This window comes from Ammospiza caudacuta, chromosome 10, assembly GCF_027887145.1.
Source record: "Ammospiza caudacuta isolate bAmmCau1 chromosome 10, bAmmCau1.pri, whole genome shotgun sequence".
Classification (NCBI taxonomy): Eukaryota; Metazoa; Chordata; class Aves; order Passeriformes; family Passerellidae; genus Ammospiza; species Ammospiza caudacuta.
The window spans coordinates 15667727-15695026 of NC_080602.1; the positions used below are offsets into that span (position 1 = coordinate 15667727).

The 27300-nt window shown below is 36.1% G+C and overlaps 1 protein-coding gene across 2 annotated transcripts in view; it reads right to left on the minus strand.

Annotated features, from left to right (window-relative positions):
• The window catches only part of UNC13C (unc-13 homolog C), a 121299-nt gene that overhangs the window by 41816 nt on the left and 52183 nt on the right, over positions 1-27300 (minus strand). For both annotated transcript variants that reach the window (XM_058811814.1, XM_058811813.1), the window contains 5 exons: positions 25115-25183; positions 23751-23840; positions 22831-22959; positions 13941-14074; positions 7725-7810 (listed from right to left, as the gene is read on the minus strand). In XM_058811814.1, coding sequence (XP_058667797.1) covers positions 7725-7810; positions 13941-14074; positions 22831-22959; positions 23751-23840; positions 25115-25183 — 508 coding nt within the window. The remainder of the gene's footprint in view (positions 1-7724; positions 7811-13940; positions 14075-22830; positions 22960-23750; positions 23841-25114; positions 25184-27300) is intronic.

Consider the following 27300-nt stretch of genomic DNA (forward strand, 5'->3'; position numbering starts at 1 on the left):
ATGAACCTGCTACAAACTACCCTATCTTCTACTCTAAATGTTGCATTTGACATTTTTAACCTACTGTGTTATACTGCCTAAGTGTTTCAGATTACTTAGGCAAATTAACTTTGATATTTTATTAACATTAATCAGTTGATTTTTTACTGCTTCTTTTTAGTCCTTATTACTTCTATTAATCTCATCAATTAATTACTACTTCCAAAGCCAAATACTTCCACAAAAGTTCCAGAAAAGTGGATGGGTTATCACCAAAAGGGTAATGCAAGATGTGCAGGTTGATAATGCATAAACTTTCTCTGTTTTGCTTGCTGACAAGAAAAGAAAAATGCCAGGAATACAAGTAAATGAATAAGATGAACCTCAGTATAAATTTCACCCTTCAATATTCTATCAGATTGAAATTTACATACCATGATACTAAATAGAAAATATTCAAAGAATAAACATTTGGAGACAAAATTCTGTATTGAATACAAAAAGAAATAAGCACTTACTTCCAGTGAGTGGAATAATCTGAACTGTGATTTTTACAGCTGATGGAATTCTTGCTTTGTATATTTATTGACCATGGAATGCATAAGGAAATGGAAGCTATAAATGAAGCAGAAGAAATAGTCCATCCTATCTGATATGATGATAATTAAAGTGGTAGTTCTGAAGAATATGATTGAAATTTCAAATACTTTGTACTGATATTTCAACATCTATTCAAAGTAATAAAAAAAGAAAGTAATAAAAGTAACAAAAATAATGAAGTAATAAAAGAAGAAAAGTAATACTAATATAGGAATCCAATTTATATTGATTAAGCTCTCATAAAACTCTAATATGAATAAAAATTGCAAAACAGAGAATATATGCCCCATCCTTGGAAGTGCTCAAGCCAGGTTGGACTGGGCCCTGAGCAACCTGGTCTAGTGGGTGGCATCCCTGCCCATGGCATGGGGGTTGGAAGTGGATGATCTTTAAGGTCCCCTTGAACCCAAACCATTCCATGTTTTTATGATTTGATAGCATAATGCTTGAATCTGGGATGGAAAACTGAATAAAGGTAACAAAGAGCACTTCAATAGCATTGGAACTTAACTATTGAATACTCAGCTTCGCATCTTCAATGTAATTTTTGTGATAGGTTTCTTCCATCTACTTATTGCTTAATTTTTAAAAAAATGTGTTTTTCCATAAAGATCTGATTCTGTGCTCTTTGCCTCATCACTAGTAGGCAAAGTGAGCATAAAACCTTATCAAACAGGCATGCTTGCATTTTACAAGCAATTAGTAAAATGAAGTACAAACCAGGAAGAATCCAGCAGGAAGATAAATGCCAGGCTGCACTTAAATAATTACCTGTGTTCAATCTGGCTCTGCCTGCAAAGGGAAAACCAGAGAGGTGTTTTCTAATTCTCACCCAGCAAACTGCACTTAAGGCTTATTAAAAGATAATGTGGAAACAAGCAGTTTTAACAGATTTATCCTATTCTCCTGGGGGTGAAGCAGTATCAAATGTTTAGTTTGGAACTAATGCGCTTCCCCATAAGAGGAAATTGACCTCAGATTCTAGAGGAGAAAAAGACACAAGTAAAACTCTATGGAACAGTCCTGAAAGTAAAATACTGAGTCTTCAATATAAGAAAATAGAAACTAGGAGAAGAACAGCTGCTGTGTGAGGAAAACTTTAAAGCAGTGTCTTAGTAAAAATCGGCATGATTAAAGATAGCAGAGGTTGCTTGTTATTTTTGATTTTCTTTAACTCAAATATTGTATTCTAGTTGATAAAGAAAGGTATTTCTTTTCCAAAAAGCTGTTATTAGTCACTGTTTCTCAATGAAGAAAGTCCAAAATACAAGGGGATTCATTGTGTGATTAGCTCACAGAATGCAGGAAGAGGTGCAGCACCTACATTCCACCGCTGCAGTGTGAGAATTATGCAGCTTCACTCTGACAGAGATAAGGGGAAGAAACCCCTCGAGAAAAGGATAAAAGCTTTCCCCTACCAGCAGATGCAGCACAGCACTAAACAATGCTTGTCCTTTAAGGGACTGTCTGAGAGGAAAAAGTCACATTTTTGCTTAGAGGTTTTGCTTGTTTGGGGTTTTTGTTTTTCTTCCCCAGCCATAAAATTAGTTAAGACAAAAGATATAAGTCTAGCTTTTGTAAAAACATGAGATGGAATAAAGTGGTATCATCTTGGTGATAATGAATTGTAATCAAAGACAATAAGAAAGAAGCAGCAACATATTCTTCTGGGTTGAGATATCTACAAACTCTGGAGGAGGTCTTGCCTGCCCCTGCTGCTACAGGTCGTACACAGCCCATTCAGCTGACCAAAACACTTCTCCCTGCAGCTCACTCATTTGTGGAAAGGGCAGGGCCATGTGAGCTATAAATAACCTGTAATTATTAATCAGTCATAACCTATCCAACATGGTGGTACCAGTATAAGCTGACTAACAAAAAATTGCCTTTGTTACAATTAGGCAATATTCAGGAAAAGTTTATATACATTTTTTTTTTACAGTAAATGATTACCTGGGTAAGAGCTAATAACAGTGTTTAAGAACAAGAGTAATAGTCATTGGTTAGAAAAAGAATAAATAAGGACACATCTATCATTATTAAATATATAGGACAATATACACTACTAGTATTGAGCAACAAGTTTAAGACTGAACAATGAAGACAGGCATTCCCTGATGCAATAAGTTTTTTCTAGCAAATCTGGCACCATGAATACACCTACAGTCAGAGACAGAGAAACTTGAACTTACTAAGATTACTGTAGACTTGTACTGTGGTACTACTCATTGTTCTGATGGTGGTTCAATGTGTAAAATCCAAGAAAATGGGTTAGAGAACAAGGAAATTATAGATATAACAGTCTCAACTGCAAGGTTGTGCCATATCAGAGATCTCTGAGGTAGTTCCAAGCAAGATGATACAGTGCTACAGCACAATATGAAGAAGTATTAACTCAGCCCCTGGGAGCAGTTTTGTCCATTTCATCTGTCTTCATTACTGGGTCTAATAAATGCCAGAAAAATATTGTCATTTGGCATGGCTGTGGTGCTTTTTGGGCAAGCCTGGAGAGCTCTGCTTTGCCCTCGACAGGTGGATTCTCATACTTAGGAAGCTCAGCCCCTCAGGATGTACAGAGTGTACCTGCTGTTAACAACATCCCTGTCTGTTATGGTGAGTAAAGAACATTTCTAACTCCCCTCTTCCTCTAATCACAGCAACATGCTATCTTATCTGCCAAAGGAAGGTTTAACTCCAGCTGTAATCTCCTTGACTTTGCCTTCACAGACTCTCTGAGTCGTCATAGAGGACTCTTAATTCCTCAGGTGTCTGAAAAGATAAGCATGGAATACATTTGTTGAAAAGTGCCAATGCAGAAATGAGACTGAATAAAATAAAAAGGTTTTATATTTTGATAGTGATGACATCCTGCATTCTTGTGGATGCTGCCTTCTTGTCCTTTACAAAACCTTAGTCTCACCTTCCCTCACCTCTGCAGCCTCCCTCTAAACCAACACTATATTCCATCTTAAGGAGAACTTTGTAAATTGTAAATTTAGAGTGAAAATAGACTTGAAATGTGCCACCAAATGGCGTGACCTTTCTCTGGGCAGCATTAGCCTTTTTTGGATTTTTCTATGTTGTCTCTGTGCTCAGCATCAACTCCTGGACCTGCCTCTTCTCTTTCAAATCACTTCATCAGTTTCTGTCATGGATGAAGTATCTGTCAGAGAATCAGGAAAATAATATTTCCTTAAGCACTGAAGACAACAGCAAACTTGAAAAGCAAACTTACATTAAATGCATAAAATGGTGGAATGACAGTCTCCTTTTCCAATTTTTATAAGGCCTTTAGCATCTTAGCTGTGCAGGATGGAGACTGTCTGTTGCTGTTATTTACAGAGCAGCCATCTAATTTCTCACCTAATTCTGGTCTTGACTTCTGGCCACTACCAGAATTAGATTATCATAATAACAGCAATTAGGATGTTCTCTTTCTAAAAGACTGGATAGTTTCAGACATTTGATCTGACCTATTCAAAAGTTAGAGATCTGAAAGATATGAGAAAAGAAATTTCTGAGGACAAAAAATTAAAAAATATACTTTGCAATTGCATGTCTAATTTCAGCTTACTACTCTCTCATCATCTTTTAACCTTTGTATCTTCATACTTGTAAAGAAAAAGATTTCTTACCATATGAAATCAGTAACACATCATATGCACTGTTGGTAAAATTCTCTGTTCTCATTTTTTTGCAGCATAAATATGAAATAATTGGGGGATCAGAGAGTACAAAAATATTACCTTCCTATAAGATCAGATGTTTGTGTAAACTAAATGCCAAACAACAATCTATAATGTATCATGCAAACCACTGATGCTTCACGGACAGCCTGCAAAGAAGGACAAAAAACTTCAAAGAGTCCAAAATCTAATGAAGACAACACTGAAACAGAAGCATGTGATACCTTTTTCATGCAAAATCTACACATGAAAATAATCCATTAAACCAGAAAAAAGGAATATAACTAGTGTGAACTCAATTTGTTAAAGTTTGCATAAAACTTTTAACACTATCCAAAGGCCAAACATTTTAATTAACTGCAATTGGAAGAAAATCTAGAATGAAATTATGAACTCAATACCAGATTTTAGTATAGTTTTGTTTCCAAGGCATGTCAGCTTGGCACAGTGTAGCCCTGATCTTGGCAGCTGTGCAGACTGAACTGTGCTTTGGGATGGCCTTTCATCCCTCACCAAAACGCTGAGCAGTTCCCCCAGTGCCAATTTAGTGCCCTGGTACTCTCAGAGATGTGGCTTTGCTCGTCCCTAGCCAAAGGCCTCTGCCATGGCAGCTGCTCTCCCCCGACTTCTCCCTGCCACAGCAGCAGCCTCCTTGCTGGAGTGTCCTCCAAGGAGCAAGGGAGGAGAGAAGGCAGAGGGTGTGTGGTGCCAGCTGGTGCCTCTCACTGGGCTGCTGAGCTGTTCTACAAGAGGATGTGGGCAGAGGGCACTGCTGGAGAGCAGCAGCCCTGCAGTGCACGCCCCCTGAGCAGATCCAGGAGAGATTCAGCTGTACAGGGAGAGGAGAGAGCCTGAACAGCCATTTTGAACCATGCTCAGGAAAAAGGGAAAAACAATGGAAAGTGGATGCTCCAATTTTTGCTGTCTTGCTTGTTCCTGAATTTAAACTAATGTGTGTGGCTGGATATATTTGTGAATACAAAAAAGTGGGTAAAACCAGAAACAGGATGTTGGATGAGCTAATCCAATCTTTTTTATCACATGAGGAATCCTTTTGCAAACAATGCTGAACCAGATCATTGCTTCTTGATTGGATTCAGAAAGGAATCAACTTCGTAGCACAAAAGATGCTGCTTCAGGAGATTAATACTAAATTAGAGTAGGGAAAGATTTCAATCACAGCCCTGGACACTAGGTATGAACAGATGGTAGCCTATGTTAATAACTTGGAAGGCGAGAGTGGCATAGCAGAATGCAATGCATTTTAATGAACTCCATTAAAACCATGAGGACCAACTGTGAACATATTTAAGAGCTTGCTTCTAATCTTATAGAATCTAAAGAAAAAAATATTATTGCCCTCAACAACTGAGTTAAACCCCGTTTGCAGAATATCTAATGAAAGAATTCACAATTCAAATCCCAGCAAAGCTGGGTAGAGGATCAGTATACTGATCTATATTTTTTTACTAGATTTACTGAGGTTCCTGCTTAGGAATGAAATCATAGAAGGTGAAATTCTGTATATTTATAATAATTTATACTAATTTCAAAATAATAACTTATACTAATTTCATTTTCCTTTAATTATTATTTATACGCAGGAACTGTTTCACTAATGATTCTGGGAGCAGTTTAGAATTCCTAATGACAACAATGGCATTTACTCTCCTCAGAAAGTCAGTATCCACAGCAACACAGAAATGAGACCACATTCAGGGCCTGGTCTGGAACATAAAAGTCAAATGCCTTCTACATTTCTCTCTGCAGAATAAGGATTAATATTAACATTAAAATTTATTTTAAAATCCTGATTCAGTCCTAACATCCACATTTTATATATTGTACAATTAAGTCTTTCTTATGAGCTTCTTGTTCTATTCTTTACAACCAATAAACAAGCCACGACTTGTTCTGAAGCTGCCTTTTGAGTGATCAGTGTGCTCTAATGAACAAATAGAGTGAGTGATGTTTTGTGGATTATTTCTTTGGCAGTGTAGAATGTTTATAGTTCAATGGCTAAAGCCCTGGGTGCTCATGTGGATGGATGTCCATGTGCAGAGTAGAACTACACACCCAAGGTCATGAAGTCGTGGCAGTTGGTGACTATTAGAAATCCTCAGTAATCTGTGCTATCTGTAAGGGAATCACAACACTGAGTTACTGAACAGCAGTTTTCTGATAGCTGCTCCTGACTGACAGCCTCTCCAGAGAGAAGATTCCCTGATGACACCAGGATTATGCTTTAAGTGAAACCAGTGGCTTTCACATGGTCTTCACATTTCTCAGCTCTTGGAAGCTTTTGCTTTCACTGATCACTCTTAAAGGATGATCTGCCTGACATCCCTTCTCAAACTTGCATTTCTGATTCACTCTGACATGACTACAGAACAGCACTTTGAAACAATAGTTTGAACATCTCTTCTCCTACCCACATCTAAGATGTCTCATGTCTTCTGTTGTTTTTGTACATATTTTCATTACCTTCCTTCCTTTCTGCTCTGCTTAGTAAGGAAGTTCCACATTCATATAACACAATTAACAAAATAAAGTAACACACCAGCAGAGGAACAAAACAGTTCTTCCACCAATAGCCATTCTAGCCACTCATCTTTTCACTTCAATTATCATCATGAAAATCTGCCATGCTATCAAAAGCACCACTGCACTGATATTATCCCATTAGACATTCTGGAGAGAATAATATAGAAGTGTATCTTCAAATATTTGGGTTTTTTAATCCTTTATGCCTGCTGAATTGCATTGTTTTTAAAATTCAACCTCATGTGTTTTTTCTTACCATTTTTAGACTTACTCTGTAGTTAGTAGCAGACTTGACTAAAGACAAAGCCAGTTTCATGCAGGTATTTTTACTTGGTTTGCTGCAATAACTATATTTTATTGTGTGTTTGAAGCCATTCGTTGGAGACAATCTGCTATATAGCAAAACCCCATATATTTTAACAATGGTTAACCACAATATCTTAAGAGATAAAATGAAACTGTATTTGATTCTGCTGGAACTAGAATGAATACATCCTGCCTTTTGAACACAAAAAGATTTAATTATAAGTGTGTGCTTCCTCCATAATTTCATTCCACAAATGTTCCTTATGGGCAAGTAAGGAAATTTCAGCTAGTGAGAAAAATCGGAATATCTACAGTGCTCTCTAGCAAACACATGTGGGTCTCTTTGGACACTGAAGGTTTTTATCAGATCTAAGAAGCAGCATTTCAAATCACAATTCTTTTGTGTTCTTCTTTCACAGATAACTTCATATATTCACAGTGAAATGATTTGATTCCTTATAACCCTTCTTTTTCACTAACTCACAAACATCTTAAACAAGTACACCAGAAAGCTCTAATCACACAAAGAAATCTCATGACTGGTATCACTTACAGTGGAAATCAGTCTTGCTGAACTCACTAGTGAAATTAATAGTTTGTTCTAATTACCTTCCAGAGCATATTTCATGTCCTGGGCAAACAGAGTCCACATGATTTCAGCACTGATTTTTCCCATGTTCAGCTCTTGAGGGAACCTGCAATCAATCACATTACATCAGTTCACCTGCTGCTAGGAATGATGTTACAGCTGCACAACAAAAAGGCAAATATTTCCACAAAATAATTCCCCTACTATGGACTTACTGTATCTTATGTTCTGTAACAATTATATAAACCATCCAACCTTCAAATAAAAACTTCCTTCATATGACATTTTAAATCAAGAAACATTCATCTATCTTGCAGATGATTCCTCAACTTTAGTTAAATCAGATGGCTTAGGAAGAACATGAAACAGTTGGCTCAGATGTTTAGCAGCCACAGGTTTTCCTTAATTCTCTTTTGACAGTGGAAAAGAGTGAAGCTGTCTGTGAAGCTATATTGGTTTATATACTCACAGAATCCAATTCACTCAAGACTTCCACCTTGATGTATGGATAAAATAACAAAGACTATAACAAGTAGTGAAATGCAGATTTAGATTCAAAATTTTAGATTTGGTCTCATGCTTCATGTCATCTTTGGGAAATCCTTTTTAGATACTTTCTGCTGTTATCAGTTAAGTACTTTTACACAAATTTTTCATAGATCCCAGCTGCTTCTTATTCAGTGCAAAAGAAACGCCTTGATCTTTGAGTTACCATTTTCACTGTTAGCAACTAGCAAAAGCTGGCATTTTAGTGATCAACACTGTGTTTTTGTCACATTTTTGGTTTTAAAAAAAGGGCTGTCCAATGCAGGTGTGGAACTGATATTAATAAGAGCCATTCTCAGGACACAGAGGCAGAGCCAGGCAGGTCAGGCAGATGAAGAGCAGAAAGTAGAACACAGAATCTCCCACTGGGGTAAAGCAGTTGTTTATGGCACAGGGGTGCAGTGAGAGCCACACAAATCACCCACAGTTCACCAGGAAACATAAAATAAGGGAATGTATTAATGAGGAAATACACAGAGCTGTGTGGCTTTTGTGTGGAGGTTATTACACTATATACTAGCAGAGAATTGGATACAAAGTATTTTGACCTTTTTGTAAAGCACTAATCAAATTCAGAAAATATTCCATAATAATTTCTGTAAAAATGTAAGAATTTTAAAGGTCTTGTTGACATAGAAAGAATGAGAATTATGTGCAACTTTAAAGTGGTAGCAGTAGGATATAAGTAATGTATTCATTTTAGAGACCTATTTGACCCTGATCATATCTGCAAAGAAAAAGTACTTAAACAGCTCATTAGCTCTGCCACTTTAATAGGAAGCAGTTGCTAGCTCAGTTCACTGAGCCCTCTTTATGCTAATGACTGCTCAATTAAAGAACTTCATATTAATTCTATTACCACAAAATTAATTTCTGTTCAAAAATTTCAACTGTCTTAACTTCTTTACCTCCAATCCACTCTGAGTTCTTTCTTAGCACCAGACATAACTTTGATGGTGTGGCTCTGAGGAAATATTTAACAGCTGATTTAATATTGACACTGTCTTTTGAGCATATTGCAAGGCTGGCCATAAGGCAAGGCTGGGCCTGATAAAAATGCACTTGTTTGATTAGTGATGAATAGATTTGTCCATGCATTTTAACTTGTGAAAGCACACAGACACACACACACACACAAACTGCAATTATCAATGTTGATTAAATTAGTTCAACACATCCCACCTGGCTTCAGTTAGGTGAGGTCTAAAATTGGTGCCAGTTTTTATGCCTCTAACAGACTGGTGGGCATTGCACAGCTGCCAGTCATGGGCACAGGGGAACTACCAGGGGTGTCCTTGCAGTTTACTGTATGTGAGAAGTGACAAAGCCAAAACACAACAGAACCACACAGGACATTCCATATGCTAAAGATAAATGGTAACAGAAGCAGCTGTCTTATTAAAGGGAAGGGATAATCAAAGGTCAAATACTAAAGCATCTATATAAGTATGGTATTTTGTATTATTTGTATTTTATCACCTTATTTTTAGTTAAGAAAACTTTTTCAAACTACTTCAAAGTTTGATCCAAAAGGAGCAAAATATCAGAGAAATTTCTCATGCAAGTCTCTACACATTACATTTTCTAATCTTTGTAAAAACCATGTATTTTCACATTTTTCAGTGAAGCAAAAGGACAACCAGCAGAGTTCTGGTTGTGTCAGTCATTTAGCTGGCTCTTGCTACAGTTATAACTGCCCCACAGGCCATAGTTTTCCCAATTTCTATGTCATTCTTGGAACTATATAAAATCTCAGTTTATCCAGAAGAGTTATGTTGCCTGTACATTACCATATCTATGTATTTCCAAAAATACTAAATTGCATATACAAGACAGCCACATATATCTTCACTCTATTGATTTTAATTAAGCAAAAATTTAGTGAAAACAGTTCTCATTGCCTAGTTCTAATGAAGGGCAATATATAAAACCACAGATCAATGCAATGAAATTGAACTCAGCTTAAAAAAAAATGAAAATAATCAATGTATAAGTGAAACATATATAACCCCCAAAGCATTTATCCCAGACAGTACTGCATGTCTGTAGTTCAACCCTAACGCCAGAAAATTCTATCATGACAATTAAAAATGCTTTTTCATAATTTGTGCTGCCAAATCTCCAGTCTGCTACATCTTGAGAATATCAAGGCCTCTGAACCTCAGATGCACTTTCCCAGAAAAGCTCATATTCCATACTTGATGGCTAAGTCTCTTCCAGGTGCTAAATCTCACCAGTCCTAGGGGGAGAATACATTCAGTTTTGTGCTGTGCACGCAGCAGGAAGATAGATCACACCATCTGTGGAGGGCTGGCCATGGCCTCTGCTTCACTAACTCTTAGAGACAAAAGTTTTATTTGATTTTGGAAAAGATGTATTCCGTTTAAATGTGAGCAAATAGCTCATTTATTCTTACATTTTGTGCTTTATCCTCCATCTATCCAAAGCTTTATTTTTAACACTCCTTTCCCTGAATGAAAAATAATGGGCAAGACAGGTGCTGTATATAGTCCATATAACTAACCTGGTCTGTCAGTGTTACATTGTTACATGAGAAGCTGCAGTGGGTATGGGGAAAGAATGAGAACAGCTTTGTTCACAGGATAATGTTCACAAATTCAATGAAATCAGTGATATTCACATGCTACCACAGAATAAAGTGTAATTCGTAATGAGGAATATCACTGCATCAAGACACAACCACATCAGATACAATTTCTATCATGAAAGAAACATTCTAAAGTTGGCCTGATGTAGCCCAATTCATGATAGAATGTACTCTGATTTTTTCACTTCCATAATTTTTTTCCACTGGCCTACATTTCATAACTCACTGACATGCAGGTTACAATTATGCTGTTTCTACAATATAAGTTACTATCTCCAACTTCTCAGAGGTATTAAACATCCTAGCTCCAGAAGCATGAGGAGATCTGCTCCTGCAGATTTCATGTGTTAGTCCTTTCCATACTGTGTGGAACACAATGTGATCACAGAGAAAACAGATCCTAACACTGCAAAGATCTGAGGAGCAGTAAAGAAAAAATTTAAAAGTCCCATTAGAACTGTCTTGTTTCTTAAACTTATACTACAATGACAACTGGACTTTTCTATGTGCAAAAAAAAAAAAAAGGCAGGGGCTCAAAGTTTAGATCTTGCTTTCAAAACACAGAAGCATATTTAACTTGAAGGTTTTGTCCTTGATTTGATGTTCCTTTTATTAGAATAGATATTTTATTTTGATAGAAATTTCTCCTGCCTCACTGGATGTTTAGAAGTGCCAGGAAGCCCTGGATTTGCCTGTGATTCAGGTTTCTAACACAATTTACATTGTTTAACTACTAGAATGAAGATTTTATAACTTAAATAAATACCAGACCATGTTTTTCCCTCAAACTTGTCAAGTTTCTCATGTCATGTAAGAACTGCATGTTGCCCCCACACTCCCACTGGCTGGTCTGGTGTGTTCTGTCAGTGACTGCAGTGTTGCTGAGGCCATCATGTCATGTTTCATCTGGATTCATAACCTGATACAGTTCAAACTACTCCATCACAGTGTAATTTTTGCCTCTAAGGTGGATATAAAAATAGGGTTTCCAAAACTGGCTGAGGAATAGAATTCTGAGCAATATTATACAATTGTGAAAACTTTTATCAGAATGCTCTCCTGGGAATCTTCAGTTACCTCATTTCTAAAATAGAATTCAAATGGATGCAGGCCTGAATACTCCACTGAGACACTGCATGGCCATATATTTCTAATAAGGAGTAATATTTTTGCAGGATTCTTGTTTATTCAAGTTATATTTCCCATTCATCTATTTTAACCCATTTCCTTTTCTGAGGTAAATGGGGGGAAAGAGGCTGCCTTACTGTCTCAACAGTTTTTACATGCTGCTTTTGTGTTAGGAGGAGCTTTTCTTTAAATAAAAATATATCCAAAGCAACTCTGAACAGTTTTTCAAGTTTTTTCCACCTAGAGCCTCTTCATCTTTTACTTCTGATGTCGCTACTTCTAAAAGAAATGTTATTCCCTATGTTCACTCTTTCACTTACAAAGCAACAGCAAAAACCAGGGAGAAGTCAGAGACACAAGCTCTCTCCCTTAATCTGTCCCAATTCCGTCCACTCCTGATTCTCTCTTCACATCTTACACAATCATTCATCTGTACTTCAGGGAACCTACTAATCCCCTTAGAGGAACTCTGTTCTTTATGCCTTTACTTTCTCCCTCAAATTTGTATAAAAATAGAGCTAGAAAAATGTTTAGGATACTTAACCCCCAATTACACTTGTATAATTTCAATGAAGAGACTGAAATGAGTCACATACATGTTTTTGTCTCAATTATATATTTTACTGTATTATTTGTATAGCCTGTCTGACAAAAGGTTGAGCTTTCATTATGGAGAAACTTGGCACTATGACATAAAAATGGAGTAAACAGGAAGTGTTTTCTTTCCTCTATAGGGTAAGAGCTTATTCCTTAATAGGGTCAGTGCAACAAATAATTAACAAAGAAATGTTTATTATCCGGTACTGAAGTGATACTCTATTTATTTCAAGTAAAGGAAGGAGTCAGAAGTCAATGACTTTCAAAGTCTTTCAGCTTCTGGTTATCACCAGGAGGTTTCTTTGTCACTTTTCCTGTGGGACCATAAATAGAATAGTACCTTTTATCAACAGACAAGCACATCTCAATGTATAGAGTGCCTTTTAGTATCTAACTTTTTTGGCTGAAAAAAACAGATTGTTCCTGCTCCCCTTCAGAGCATTCAATTAAATGCAATTGCAGAAACCTCTATTAATTGTTTAGTCATAATACAGATGTAGGTTTCAATGTTAACTTTTGCAGAAGTCATCACAGCCAGACTATGCCCAGATTTTCTGCAATCTCTCTGTAAAATGGCTCCAAAGACCTAAAAAATTTCCCCAGGGCTTCATCACGTCACATTTCAATTGGTGCAAGGCCCATTTCTCCAGCTGTAATATGTGAAACATGTTCCTTTGCACTCTTTCTAAATATTTCATGTTCAAAGCCCAGCACTGCCTTCTTTTCCCGCGTTTATTAATTGTTTCTCTGTTTTCTACTCATGTATCAACCTTAAATTATTTAATTTGTCTTGCTTATTGATTGTACCTCTCTCATCTGCTACATCTTCAATTCTGAGGAGTGAAATTCCATTTCTGGGATACTGCTCTCCACTTCATACATTTTCAAGTCAGTCTGGCCAGCCAATTATAAATTCAGATAGGGTCTTTCTGTGAAGTTAATTTTTTTTTTTTACAATTACATGCCTAGAAACCATACCTAAATGAGTTTCAGCAATATTTGAACACCATGTGTGCCATGATGCTCCCATACCATCAATATCATCATACTGAAAATGCCTTGTACTGAAATGTCACTGACATTTCCCTTCTATCCATTTATATCTCATGTAGCATAGTTTGCTACCTAAAGTTTTGAGATGACTCATATATCACCAGTCCTTAATGTTCCTAAACCAAAAGATTTTCTTTCCATTATCAGAGCACTAAGTTTTTATCAATCTATGTCAATACAATATTCTGTATAAAAATCTCTACCTAGAATCTATTTAAAATATAACTTCTAATTCAGGTGTATTTCTTATACTTATTTTAATAAATCCATGATTCTTAATTTTTTTGGGAAAGTAATTACTTACTGGTTCAAGATTGGTGTATATGCTGTTTTATCTTCATCTATAATGGTGACCATCAGAGTAATCAGCTGTGCCCAGAAATCCAAATTCTTTGTTGTTGGTCCCTGTTCTTCTTTAGGAACTTCTTGTTTCTTACTCTGTTAAAACAAGATTGAATATATTTTTATTAGAGAAAATACTATGGGAGTCCCACCTATAGATCATTCCTTGGTTGTGAAGAGTGACATATTAAGAATCTTTAGAAATTTTGGACCAAGACTGGCTAACTAACAGAGCAGAACATATGAAAAACTGTACTTGGCTGTGCACAAATATTAGGAACCATAGTGCAAAGATTGTCATGTCAACAAAGGAGATCAATAGAGACTTGGTTTTTACTGCATGCTCACGCTGTAATTAGATACATTATTAAATTCTTCGCTGTGCTGAGACTCAGCACAGGTAGAATTGCCTGTTGAGGCAGAACTTTTATAACCAACACAATAAAGACTCAAAAAAAAATCAATGCTGAGGAGTATTTAATGTTTTGTTTTGAATTATATGCTGAAGGTATTCAGCCTAGCAGCTGCTTCTAATGTATGGTCTAAATGAAGAAGCAGTTGAATTTCTCTTAATGTTATTGAGAATTTTATATTTTTAATTTTACAACAATATGCATTTACAGACAGACTTTGTCTCTACAATTTTTATTTATTAATACTTAACCTAAAATTTCCTAAAATTTTAGTCCAAAAATACTAAAAAAGTATTTTGCATTCCTTTGCTTGGCAGAAGGATCAGATTCCTCATCAATGTCCAATAAATAACTTCATTGTAGGGACCCAAATATGAAAAGAAATATTTTAATTCTGTATGGCCACATACATGAATAATTTCTGCCACACAGAGCTATGTCTGCACATGCTCGATCTACACATGCTCTTCTACTGCTGTGTGAGATTGAAAGGGGTCTCAGCTAGTAAGTCAGAAAATAAACCTGCCTGTGCTCCTGCAAGTTTAAACACATATTCCCTGTACTTCTCATTCCTAGTCCAACTATGACCACTTCAATGGACCTGGTATCTTTTTGAATATGCCTAACACTATATACGTGTCACAGCGAATTAATTAAATGTTAATTTAACCCCAATTGACTTTTATGTATGAATAGCATTTAGAATGGCAGAAAGGGAATTTCAACAACACCTATTTGAAACTGTTTTTGTGGCCACTGTGGAATATTTTAGACATGTATCATTAATCACACTGCTGCATACTCAGATGATCTACAAAGGGTACCACCTCAGTGTATAAAGCAACAGAAATAAAGCTCAGAAGGAGGTCAAAGGATGGTGGGTCTGGTGTCATCAACAATTAACAACTGTGCATGCAAATGAGAGAGCTTTGCAAAACAGAAATGAACATTAGAGCATTAATGTCACTCATAAGAGCATTTCCTGGTATACATTAGATTTTTAATAAAAAGGCCTCGTTTCTACATCAAAGATGTAGGTCTAATAGACCATTTTTTTTTCTCAGAAGCTTGTTAAATCAAACCAACTGAAAGGCAGCTGTAGACGACAAAGCCACCTCATATGTAGCTCAGCATCTTATCCAAGAACTGTATTTCACAGCAAGTGACATGTAGCTGAGACAGCTTTTCATGGCTGTGAATGTGAATCACAGAATGCAAAATTCAGTTCTTTAACAGAGATAGCAAAAAGTATTACATTTACAATGTAATAGTTGCACAAGGAGGTCCTTTCTACCATAATTCTCTGGAAAAGAAATCTCTTTAAAATCTGTATGACCTTTATAAAAGTCCCAGAGAAGGTATTTTTAAAATAGTCTCACATTACAGATGTAGTTTTATGTCCTGAAGAGAAAGTGCATACTCTGCCCATCCCTAGTTGTTATTTCCATTCTTTATCCTAAAATCTACTTAGTGTGTTAGACATGCTCATAATCATTCAAGTTCTTTTTACCTCATTATTGTCAGCACTATTATTTGCTTTATGTACAGCAGATGCCTTTGTAGAAGCATTATAGAATTATGGAATACTCTGAGTTGGAAAGGGCCCACAAGGACCAGAGTCCAACCCTTGGATTCCTGCACAGGGCAATGCCCAAAACCACACTGTGTGTTTGACAGTGCTACCCCAGCTCTGGCTTGGTGCAGTGCTATTAGAATGAGGTAAAACAATGGTGGAAATTTGATTGCAATTTAGATTTTTTTTTCACTCTCATTGCACCCATTTGGAAGAAACTGTCAGTGTAAAAGCATCAACTAAATAGCTGATATACCTAATTAGTGCCACACTGGAACAAATACAGTGAAAAGTTACAAGAGATTCTAAATACTGCTTATTATTGTAGAGGATGATAACAATGAGAATTTTTAAAAAATACAACTAAAAATTTCAAGAGTAACATAAATTCTTAAAATAGCAAGATGACAGAATCATTAATTAAACTGATGCTATTAATGGCTCTAATTTTAAAATAAATGAGTTGCTGAAGTTTCCTGTCTTCTGTTTTTGTTTGATACAGCACTGAATAAGTTCAAATCACCGACTGCTCATCCAGTAACCAAGAGACCTTTCCAAATACTGATATGAATGAAAGTTTGCCAATTAGCAGAATCACTTTCTTTTCCATGAGCTTTTTCACATAGGAAAGGTTATTTAAAATACCTTGACCTCCTGTAGCATCACTTTGGATGGTAATGCTGCCCACATGCACAGAACCACGAAATGCCACAAGATATTCTTTGCTTAAAAGCTCAATGAGTGACTGGCCAAAGGCACAACAATGATATTCCTAAGGGGCTTCTGCTGGCAGATCAAACAAGCAATAAGAGCAGAAAAGACAGGTTTTATACTCTCATATTAATTGACTTGGGTGCTTCTTGTCTTTAGGATCACCCTACAGTGGCAGCAAACAACTTACAATAAAAGTCATATTAGTCACTTAAGATTCACGAATACACTAAGTACTGGAGATTCTCTGTGGGTTTTTTAATGCAACATCCAAACTAGGTGATAACTCTTTGTTTTTTGCGACAGAAGACATCAAAATCAGAAAGAGGAACTGTGTAAGAACAGTTTTTCATAGGATATGAATTGAAATAAATTATTTGCATGGAATCATGTTTTTCTCAATTCCCTTTTAATGTCAATTTCCTAGTCACCAAATTCATATTCAAGCAATGGATTATGCAGTACAGAGCCTCCAAAATCATTACTGGTGTTTTGATACTCTCTTAAAGAGAAAAATAAAATGTAGAGGGAGTTTTCTGAGTTTAATGAAAAAAAAAAGGCTAAACTGTTGACAAACAAACATTTTGTACTCTAGAAAAGTGGCTGAGACTGGAGAAAGCAATCTCAGACCCAGTGTGAAGCAAGATTAAAATCTACATCTCTATTACCCTGAGACAAATCTGTAAAGCCTCGCCTAAGAAACATAGGGCTTTCAACTTCTCCCATCACTGATTTTACCAGATCGTAGGATGAATGTCTGGTTTAATTTTCTTTGCTTTTATTTTGTTATGTTCTGTGCAATCAATATCCATTATTATCTGTGTGACTTTGATAAATTGAATCCTATGATATCAGAAAGTCATGTATTGCTTTTTCCTGCAAGCCCCAAGCTAGGTTTCAGAATACAAAATTTTCTATATAAATAATGATACAGTGGAAATTCAATGGAAACTAACACAGTGGCCTTGATCAGCACAAGGCTGCAGAGGGCAGTTTTATAGATCAGTCTTGGACAATGAAATATTAATTTTAACAATTCTTCCATATTTTAAACTGCATATTTATTACTTACATTACATATAATATTACTTGATGTAGAACCACCAGCAAATGTACAATATGCACTATATATAAAAATATATATATATAAAATATACACATATGTAGACATTCACATATAACATCTACCAATTTTTAGGATTTTATATAATTTTAAAAGATATTTTTAATATCTAAAAAACTGAAAATTCGGCCTTACAGAATTTACTCAACAGAGCCTAAAGCCAGAAACCACTTGCAGACATGCATTCAAAACCTGTGAGGGATTTCCCTGCGCAGCGCTGTCACACTGTAACTAACTCCTAAACTGTTAACTTCCTGGAAACTGAAACCCTATTTAAAGAATCACCATAGAATCACAGAATGGTTTGGGTTGGAAGTGATGTCAAAGATTGTATTTTTCATTCCTCTTGCTCTGGGCAGGGGACACCTTCCACTAAACCACATTGCTCAGAGTCCCATTCAAACTGGCCTTGAACACTTCCAGGAATGGGGTACCCACACCTTCTCCAAGCAACTTTATGTATTCCATCTGAAGTGGAACAGAATTCTTTTGGATTAATTCTCATCAAGAATTGTCAGCCTTTTCCTTCAAGGACTGGCAGGTGAAAGGAGCTGGTTTAACTGGTCTATCTGTTTAGGGCAGTGAACATGAATAGCTCTCTGCAGTGGCCAGCCAAGTGATACTGTGGTTTTGACCTGACCCACCCACCCAGAAAAGTTCTGCTACTGCAGGGAGTAGGTGGAGGAAGATCAAAGTGAGCCCCTCACTTATTGCAAGCTCTTTGACTTCCTAACCAGTGTTGTCAGACAAGCTGCTAAGAAGAAATTATATCTGTAAGATCTGGTCTTCTTCTGACAGAGAATTCTCAGAATGGAGTTGGAAATGCCATAGCAAAAATGCATCCTTCTGTTCTGAGGTAATTTACCAAATGTTTTTCTATTACTGTTGTTAACATGTTGCCCATCAAACACAATGCTGCAACACAAAGAGAGATCTCTAAGTACCCTCTGCATGCCATAACCTTTTCAGTGAATCTAAAGCAATATATAAATATAACAAAGGGCTTCACAAGAATTATTACTTGACACTGAAATTTCCATGCCTGAAAAATAGAACTCTCTGTAGTAAACAGCTTTTGCTACTGCCCTTTATTTCCCACTTCATAGTTCTGAATGTGTTTGAAAACTACAGATCATAGTCATGCTTCTATTCTTGCAGTATTTCTGTAAGAAATTAATAATCTAACCTTTTTTTTTGTCATTTATACTAAAGAGAAAAAAGTACATGCTCAAAAACAACTATGAGGCTTGCATTCCCAAATCCCAAAGACCAGGGACTCCCATCTGAGTAAAGCAAAACTGAGCCAGCTCCCAAAGCATAGGTCCACCCACGTGCTCATCCACAGCTCCAGTTTCCAGATCTGGGATGTTTTTTGCTCATTATCAACCCAGCCCAAGGTGCTGTACCCCTGTGAAAGATGAATGGCAAGGGCAGAGTAGTGTGCTGCTGCAGCTGTACCGCCCCTGGCTCCTGAAGGAGTCAATTGCTCTTTCCTACCTCCTGTCTGCACCAAGCTGTGCTGCGACAACATGCAGAGCTGAGATAAGACCCAAGTAAAGGTCCCTAACATCAGCTAGAATATCAGGCCTGTTCTGATGAGCTGCTGTCAAATATAAAGTACTCCAGTGTTTTATTCCAGTATATTGGTGCTATCAGTCATGAAATTATTTGTACTGATCAAGAGCTCTTCAGATAACATGAAAGGGTATGGTCTGCATTTCATTGGTGTCACTCAATGGAGAAGACTGCAAAAAGAATTATTGAAGGGACTTCAGTCTCAGTGAGCACCAGCCAGGATTTCAAAACTTGTTTTCTCAAGAAAACAGAAAGAGTGACATATCTGTAAACTGAGTCAGAAAGCTATCAAAGTGCTTCCTAAACTACTTCTCCAGGATATGTCTTTTTAACATAGGGTAGCTAAGCACTTCACTCAGATAACTATTAATTCAAAAGAGAAAATACTGCATTTGCTGCATAAGGAGCTAGACAGTCCTTCATCAGAGGGCTTTGTCTCCAATAATGAGGATAGCAATATACATGGCAGTGAGACTGTCAAGCTATCATGTTTTACTGCCTCTGGTAGTCATTGGTTTTTTGCCATCAGCTGTTCTTTGTATTCTGGTGTGGAACTGTAGTATGACATTTTTGCATGTTGTTAGCATTTGCAATGCTTCACCCCAGGAAATATCCTCAGGGGTGATATTTTGCTGCAAGACATTAGCTTTTTAACGGTGATTGCCTGTCTGACAGAAAGGTAGAGAGTAATAAAAAGAGGAATTGGAGACTGCTGAGCATATTTTGTGATTTAATTTTTGTGTTCACAGTGGCAAATATCCAAAAACTTCAGTTCAAGCCCCTCAATTTTAACAGTCACTGCTCAATTTTCACCCCAAAATTAAACAATCCCACACAATCAGACCTGAAGCATATTTTCTCAAAATACTGTGGCAGGCATCTCTGAGAGTTATAGGTTGCAGCCAAAAGCAATTGCGGAAGGTGGTTACCCTGAGTTAGACACAGATACACCCTGAGCGTGCAGAGGCCTCAGCAGGACAACATCTGCCAGTCCTTCCCCTGAGTGAGAGCAGGTGCTGACCTACATAAGAACCATTCCTTGTTGCTTTGGGGCTCAGTTCTCAGTCTCACAGCCCAGAGCTCAGCTGTGCAGCTAAAACATGAACCTCCTGTGTGCAGAACCAGGCTAGGATGAGCTCCCTCCCTCTGAGGGGAGGGGACCCCACCTGATGGGGAGACAGCAGAGATAAGGGAAGGTACTGAGGAAGGCTTAATGGTGGAATCTGGTCTAATCTAAGGGGCTTGGAAACAAAGCTAATGAAATGTTAATTACAATATTGGTTACCGCTTCATTATTATAAAAGTGGTACCACAAACCAGTCACCTGGACTCACTGGAAAGCCTCAAGAGCTATAGGTTCAAACAAACTGCAAATTCGAGTGTTCCTGAAACAAAATGCACTTTTGGATATACTGATAGGAAACTGTAAGAGGACCATGTTGAACAAAGTCTCCTTGTACAACTCAAGAGCTGATGCAGAATTCAGGTAGTCTTTTGAATTAATTTTACTTATCTCTCTATTAAAGTTAGACCAGTTATATTTCTCAGAATTGTCTCTCATCTTCTGGGAAAGAAAGTTTTACTGTCTGACATTAAGATTATATGTGACTGTTGCCTGAATTTTTTTTAATGTGATTTGCTGTTAGAAATAAATTATTTTGAATGCGATCTAGTTATTTTACATTTTGCATTTTACACTTCTTCACTAAAGTTTCTTGCACTGCTTTGTGATTGTAACTGTACAGAAAATTGTCTGCTAAAGTTTCCACATAAAACTGGCCCTGCTGGAAATCTTGAGAACGAGAACTCAAGAGGTGCAGAAATATAGTGAGATGCAGTCAACTCAGTTTTCCAACAGAGTGAACACTTGTGGATTTTTAAAATTTATTTCAAGATTTCTTATTTCTCTACCATTAAGTAGAGCTGTGTGAGAGAAAAATATAATAACAACATTGCCTGTTTTGCCTCAAATATAATTTGGGGGAGAGAACCTTTACTTAAGCAAGTTTTACAATCTCTACCAAGCAGAAAAGCTGTAATATCTCTGCACTTTAAAACCATATTTTAAAATAGACAGGCTAAATGACTGTATGGATTCACATAAAAAAGTTGTGAATTTTCTGAGTACAGAGAATCTTTGCCAGTTGCCACTATGGTTTGCAGAGGTAAGACTTCATCACTTTTAGCTGTTTACTGAGTACTAGAATCTACTGATAAACTGCAGGCTTATGTAATACCCAGTCTAGCAGCACTTCATATTATATTTACCAGACAAGATCAAATTGCTGCAGAGTAAATGTTAGTGAGAAAACAGAACAGTTCATGACGTAAACAGATATGATGCCTGAAGCTGCTCCTTCCACTAATTTATACTCCTACTCAGCTTACAATGTGATCTGTTGTCGGATAAACACATCAGCACTAAGTGTGGAGTGCTTATTGGTGCTGGTGAGAAATTCTTATATTCAAAGCTACAGTTAAGTTTCCTCAGGAAAAGGAATCCAACATTAGAAAATAAATTCTCATTTCAGAAATGTTGAACAGCAAATATCACCATTCCTAAAACACAGGAATTCATATTCTGGATTTAAGAGATATATCTTTCACTGAAATAAATAAATAAATTCAAATAATTTTCATTTGAAGTCTTATATCATTAGTATGAGTGTTCTTATTAATTATACACACACAAAAAAAAAGTGCATTTCCCAAAGAGCTTAGTTAATTCTGTTCAAGGCTGGAATACTCACAGAACTACCATTTTTCCAGTGTACCATCCAGAAAGCAAATATAAGGTACAGGTGATAATATGATAAAGAAGTGATGCTCCTTTAAGACAGTAATTAATTCTAACATTACTTATAGAATAGCCATATTATATTAAAAATAAAGAGTATTCTCAAGGATTTTGCATGACATTTGGAACACAACAAGTGCTATAATTATTTTGCATTGATAGCTCAACCTGACAGACTAATATTAAGAAATCCTGTGCTTTCTTAAAGCAGTTACTAAAGCTTGGATCCAAGTATGCATCATGGGTACTAAAATATAAGGCTGGAAAGACTATACCATTTGCAGCAAATTAAAAATTGTTTTCAAAAGTTATGGAAGTGAAATGTTAGATTTTAAATAACTATTTTCCTGTTACAGATCTTAAATTAACAGTAATCAATCAGATGCCATCTTCCCCAAAACTCCTGGACAATTTCACAGTCATGTCCAACTTGATGACTACATTATGAGGTAATGTGTTCATTTTGAAACTCATGTTAAACATTTTAGAGTTCATAGCTGTCTGTGGGTGTATTTATGGTATGTTGCTCCTCCATGCATAAATAAAGTGAAAACCTGAGTGCTTTGATATGAAGGAACACCAGAAGACTTTCTGTTTATTAAAGGCAAACTAACAATAATGATTGAGCAAAAGCACAGAACAAGTTCATTCTGACCTTACCTGATCCACTAACTGAGAGTAGAGATCATAGCAGTTGTCAAAAATGTATTTGTAAGTTGAATCCAGGCAGGCTTTTACACAGTCCTTCACCACAGTACTGGCTCGAGGGGGGCTCTGCAATTCCAGGACCTAATTAAATGTTTCATAAATGGGAGAAAGTCAGAATTAGATTGAACACAAATATCCAAGTGTTGAATGGAGTTGTTATACAGGATGAAAAGTGTTCAAATAAAACAATGATAAAAACAATTAAAATTGTGTTGAATTAAGGTTGATTTAGCTCAAAGATACATTAGAACACATGCAATTAGACTTTATCACTAAGTTTTATTTAAATTAAGTACTTATATGATGAAAAAGGCATGTGTGCTCAATAGTTTACATCTTTAAATCTTAGGTTTTACATTTTATCAGTTTTTTTTATTATTTAAGAAATAACTAAAGTGTATAATATGTGCTTTCCTTTGAATTAGAATATCAAGCCGAATAGCAGTTATTTATTTAAAGCAAAGACTTCATATTTTTACTCCATTTCAGGATACATTAATTCAAACTTTAACTTAGTGGATTATTTTAATTCTGTTTATGTAGTTGCCTAAGGCAATTGAATCACATGCTAAAGGTTGCTTTGTGTTTTTCTTTTTTCATTCAATAATATTAATGTGTACCATTCCATTCCAAAAATATTTCCATGCTTGACCACTTAGATCTCATTCTTAAGAGAGACTAAGGCAAATAGTTATCAGATCTATTTTACTGTTTGACTTGTGATTTTATTATATCAGTACAAACCCCTTTTTATATATTACTTCTAATGAGTTCATCTAAAAATGTTTTATGTGACTTGACTTTAAACTAATTAAAAAGGTAAATTTTTTGTTTCTGTCAGGAAATTTATTTGTGCAAGTAAAGGACAATACCTTCATCCGAAAAAAAGTAATGCTGGTAAGCAGATCCACAGTTGATTTCAGGTCTTGGAGTCTTTCGGAATTGCTGGCAGGAAAATTATCCTGGTGAATCAGGGAAAGAGGAATCATGCAAAATTTGAGTTGCAGGTAAAATCCTTGAACAATCAGTTAAAAACCCTCAAAGAAAACATACAGTGCTGCTTGGAAGGATTAGAGATGTTCATATTACCCAAATTCTGCCTGTGAGGTAGTTAATGATGAGCATCCCTTGGACATGAGTAGGAACACCTTTGATAATGCTCCTGCACTTGTAACATGAATAATTCAAAATATTGTGATATTTCCAAAACATGGATGGAATAAAAAATGTTATAAGATGTCTGGAAACTGCTGCTAATGAAAATAATTTATGGGTTTTACATGGCACATATATAATTTGTAGGCTTAAATGCAGTAGTAAGCTTAATGTAGAAATAATATATTCAAGTTTTGCTATGATCTCTGGGTTAACAGAGTGATGTGAAGCAGTATTATTTAAATAACTTCCTACTATTGAAATATCAGCCTCATGCTACAATACTGTCTGGACAGCATTCTTCAAAATGAAAAGATCTTAGCACGAACATATCTCCTTCAGTAAGGATATAGTCTTAAAAACTATGTACAATTTCCATTCTCTCTAATGCCTTGGGGTTCTTTTAAATATTCCCCTTCTCCTCCAGTTTTGGAGAGCAGGCCACATGAACAGACAAATCCTTGACCTGGAGGCTGCCACTCCTAGAAGCTGAAAGGAGAGCCACATGTGATGAAGCCCTAACTTAGGTATTGTCCAAAAGTTTCATGATCCAGTGGACTGGAGAAGGAGAGGGAGTTCAGAACCAAATGGTAGCTGGCAGGTACCCAGGGTCTGCTCTCCTGAAAGGCTGGCTTTGGAGCACAGCTCAGTGGAAGGAGATTCCATGAGGCAGAAATGAAACTAATTCCTACCAAATAGAAAAACAAGGAGACAAGACTTTTTCAACATTTCCAGGATCTTAGCATGCAAGTTGTAGCAAAGATGTCAGGCTCCCAGAAAAAATACAGCAGTAACTGCACTTTGAACTACCTGAGTCAGTAAAGGTAATTCCCAGATGAATTAACTTAATCAACTTAAGACTAGTTATAGATCAATTTAATCAAAATTGTTGAATACTACTCTTTCTTGAATATGTGACAACCTCTTGACCCATTCTTAGCTTTTGGAAAGAAAATACCAAGTTTTTTCTTTTTGTCAAATTGGAATAATATTGGTGTTAAACAGCTTAAATTCTCTAAATTTTTGTTGCAAAGGGTTCGGGGGGTCTCATGTTGACTCAAATAGAATATGTTGTACATACCCTGTATTTAGATAAATCAATCCTCAGAGAATTGTGCAATTGATCCAGCAGCTTTATGAATTTTTCTCTCTGTAAAAAGAAAAGAAAAATATGTTGCACTAGAATTTGCAGGTTCCTGTAATTGTTGGGGTTTTAGAAAGCTTCTTTCCACTTTTAACTTATTTAAAAAGAAACTTGTTTTCCATTATTTCATATACAAGTGATGGTTTGAAACACCTGTGTTTCAAGGCCAAGTGATTCACTTTATTCCCCTTTCTATGTTGTATACCTGGTATGCATTAAACACTGTGCAGCTGTGCAATACATTAGGGAGGTCACAAAGATTTTTACAATGCAACATTTTCCTGTCTTATACTTGCCTTGCAACTGATTAAACTCTTGAAGAAAGCACCTCTCCCTTCCTTTAATAAGTAAGAAATGATGCTCATTTACTACAGAATCTGGTGTAAAAATATGATTGAAAATTATACTTCTGAAACAGTGGCTTTTGTAGGAATAAGGTAAATAATACTAATACAATGAAATTATATTTTTTCCTTTCAAATATGGAGATTAACTTGTTATCTTGATAGATGAAGGAGCAGTGAAATTATTTTGCTGTGAGATTTCCAGCTGAGTTGTGCCATTCTCAAGTAATACTAATGAGTTTCTAATTACCATGTTAGAACATATTCCATAGTCTACTGCACAAAACTCTGAAATCTCAGCCTGTGTGAAAGCAGCAGACTTCTGGAAGAAGCAGGAGCTGACAGCTCTCAGAGTGCACTGATTGTATCTGTACAATACAAATGTGATGATCAGGAATTTGAAAATAGAGTCTGTGCATGGTCTCTCATCAGTGGAGTTCTAACCTACACCAAACCCCACTAATTTGGCACAGTTCCCTTAAGGGATCAATCAAAAGAGAACTTTTTTGTCATGTTATAAAGCCCTACTGAAATATTCAGTCAGCCAAATCATTCCCAGCTGTAGCCTGAGGACTTGAATTTGAGATGTTCTTTTTGATGAATGATGTGCAGCTATTCACTAACAAATGCCTTTTGACCAGGAGAGAAGAATAATCTCATATTTTGCCTATAAGTCAATTGTTTGAAAAAGAGCTCCAAATCTCTTTTAGTGATTCCTACTACTCTTCTCCCATCCATCTGTTGAACTATGAATTGGATTGGAATTGCGTCAGAGGCAAACTGGCATTACCATCAGAGAAAGGACCTAATCTCTGCCCAGTCTGAGGACAAATGTAGTTCTGATCATTAGAAAAATGGGAAAAAAGGATAAAAATCCAGCAAAACTATTCTAAATTTCACAAATGGCATCAAAGTCAGAGATCTAATAAAGCTTGAACATTGAAAGAGAAGACTTGTTTCAACAAGTCAGTAATTCTTGGTTTACACATCCAAATGTATAATTTCATAATTTTATCTTGAAAATCTGAAATTCATAATTCCTCTATTATTCTAATACTGGAGAAGAGTTCTAGTACCTCTAAAGCTACTTCAAATAAAATTTTAAATTTGAAATTTTAATGTGTATTTAATAAATTTTAATTACAATTAATATTTTATTTCAGGTCAATAAATAATATTGTATGAAAACTGTTACATCAAATTTATCTTTGATATCAACCCTGCAAATAAAAACCTTACTAAAAAAATAAAAAAGGAAAGAATAAACGCATTTTTCAGCATAAGATTGTGTTTATACCCTCTGTATCATGCGCAATACCAGAGCTATGACGGCAACCTCTTTGAATTATTGCTCTGCCTTACTGCTCTCAATTCCTCTGAGAGTAGGTGAAGAAATCAGAATAAGGAGTGAATAATCTTTATTTATTATCATGTTCAAAGACTAGGAAGTCCACGCTGTGAGATACTTATCCACAGAAGAAAATTTAGCAATAATAAAAATATTACCACATCCCTGAAATGCTACTATTTCTCCTAAAATTCCTGAAACCAGGACTTGGACAATTTACCAGCAAAAATTTCAGCAAAAAACATAGAGAGTCCATTACTATGGATCATTGTGAGAAGAGCAGCATTTATGGCCACATCCATTAGGTTAACATGAGTTCACTGATGACACAGCCCAAGAAAGGAATTGCATCCAATACTTAGTCTACTGCAGTTAGCAGTTTGCAAGGCTCACTGCAATAAAACAAAAACCTCTTTGTTGGAGATTTTAGC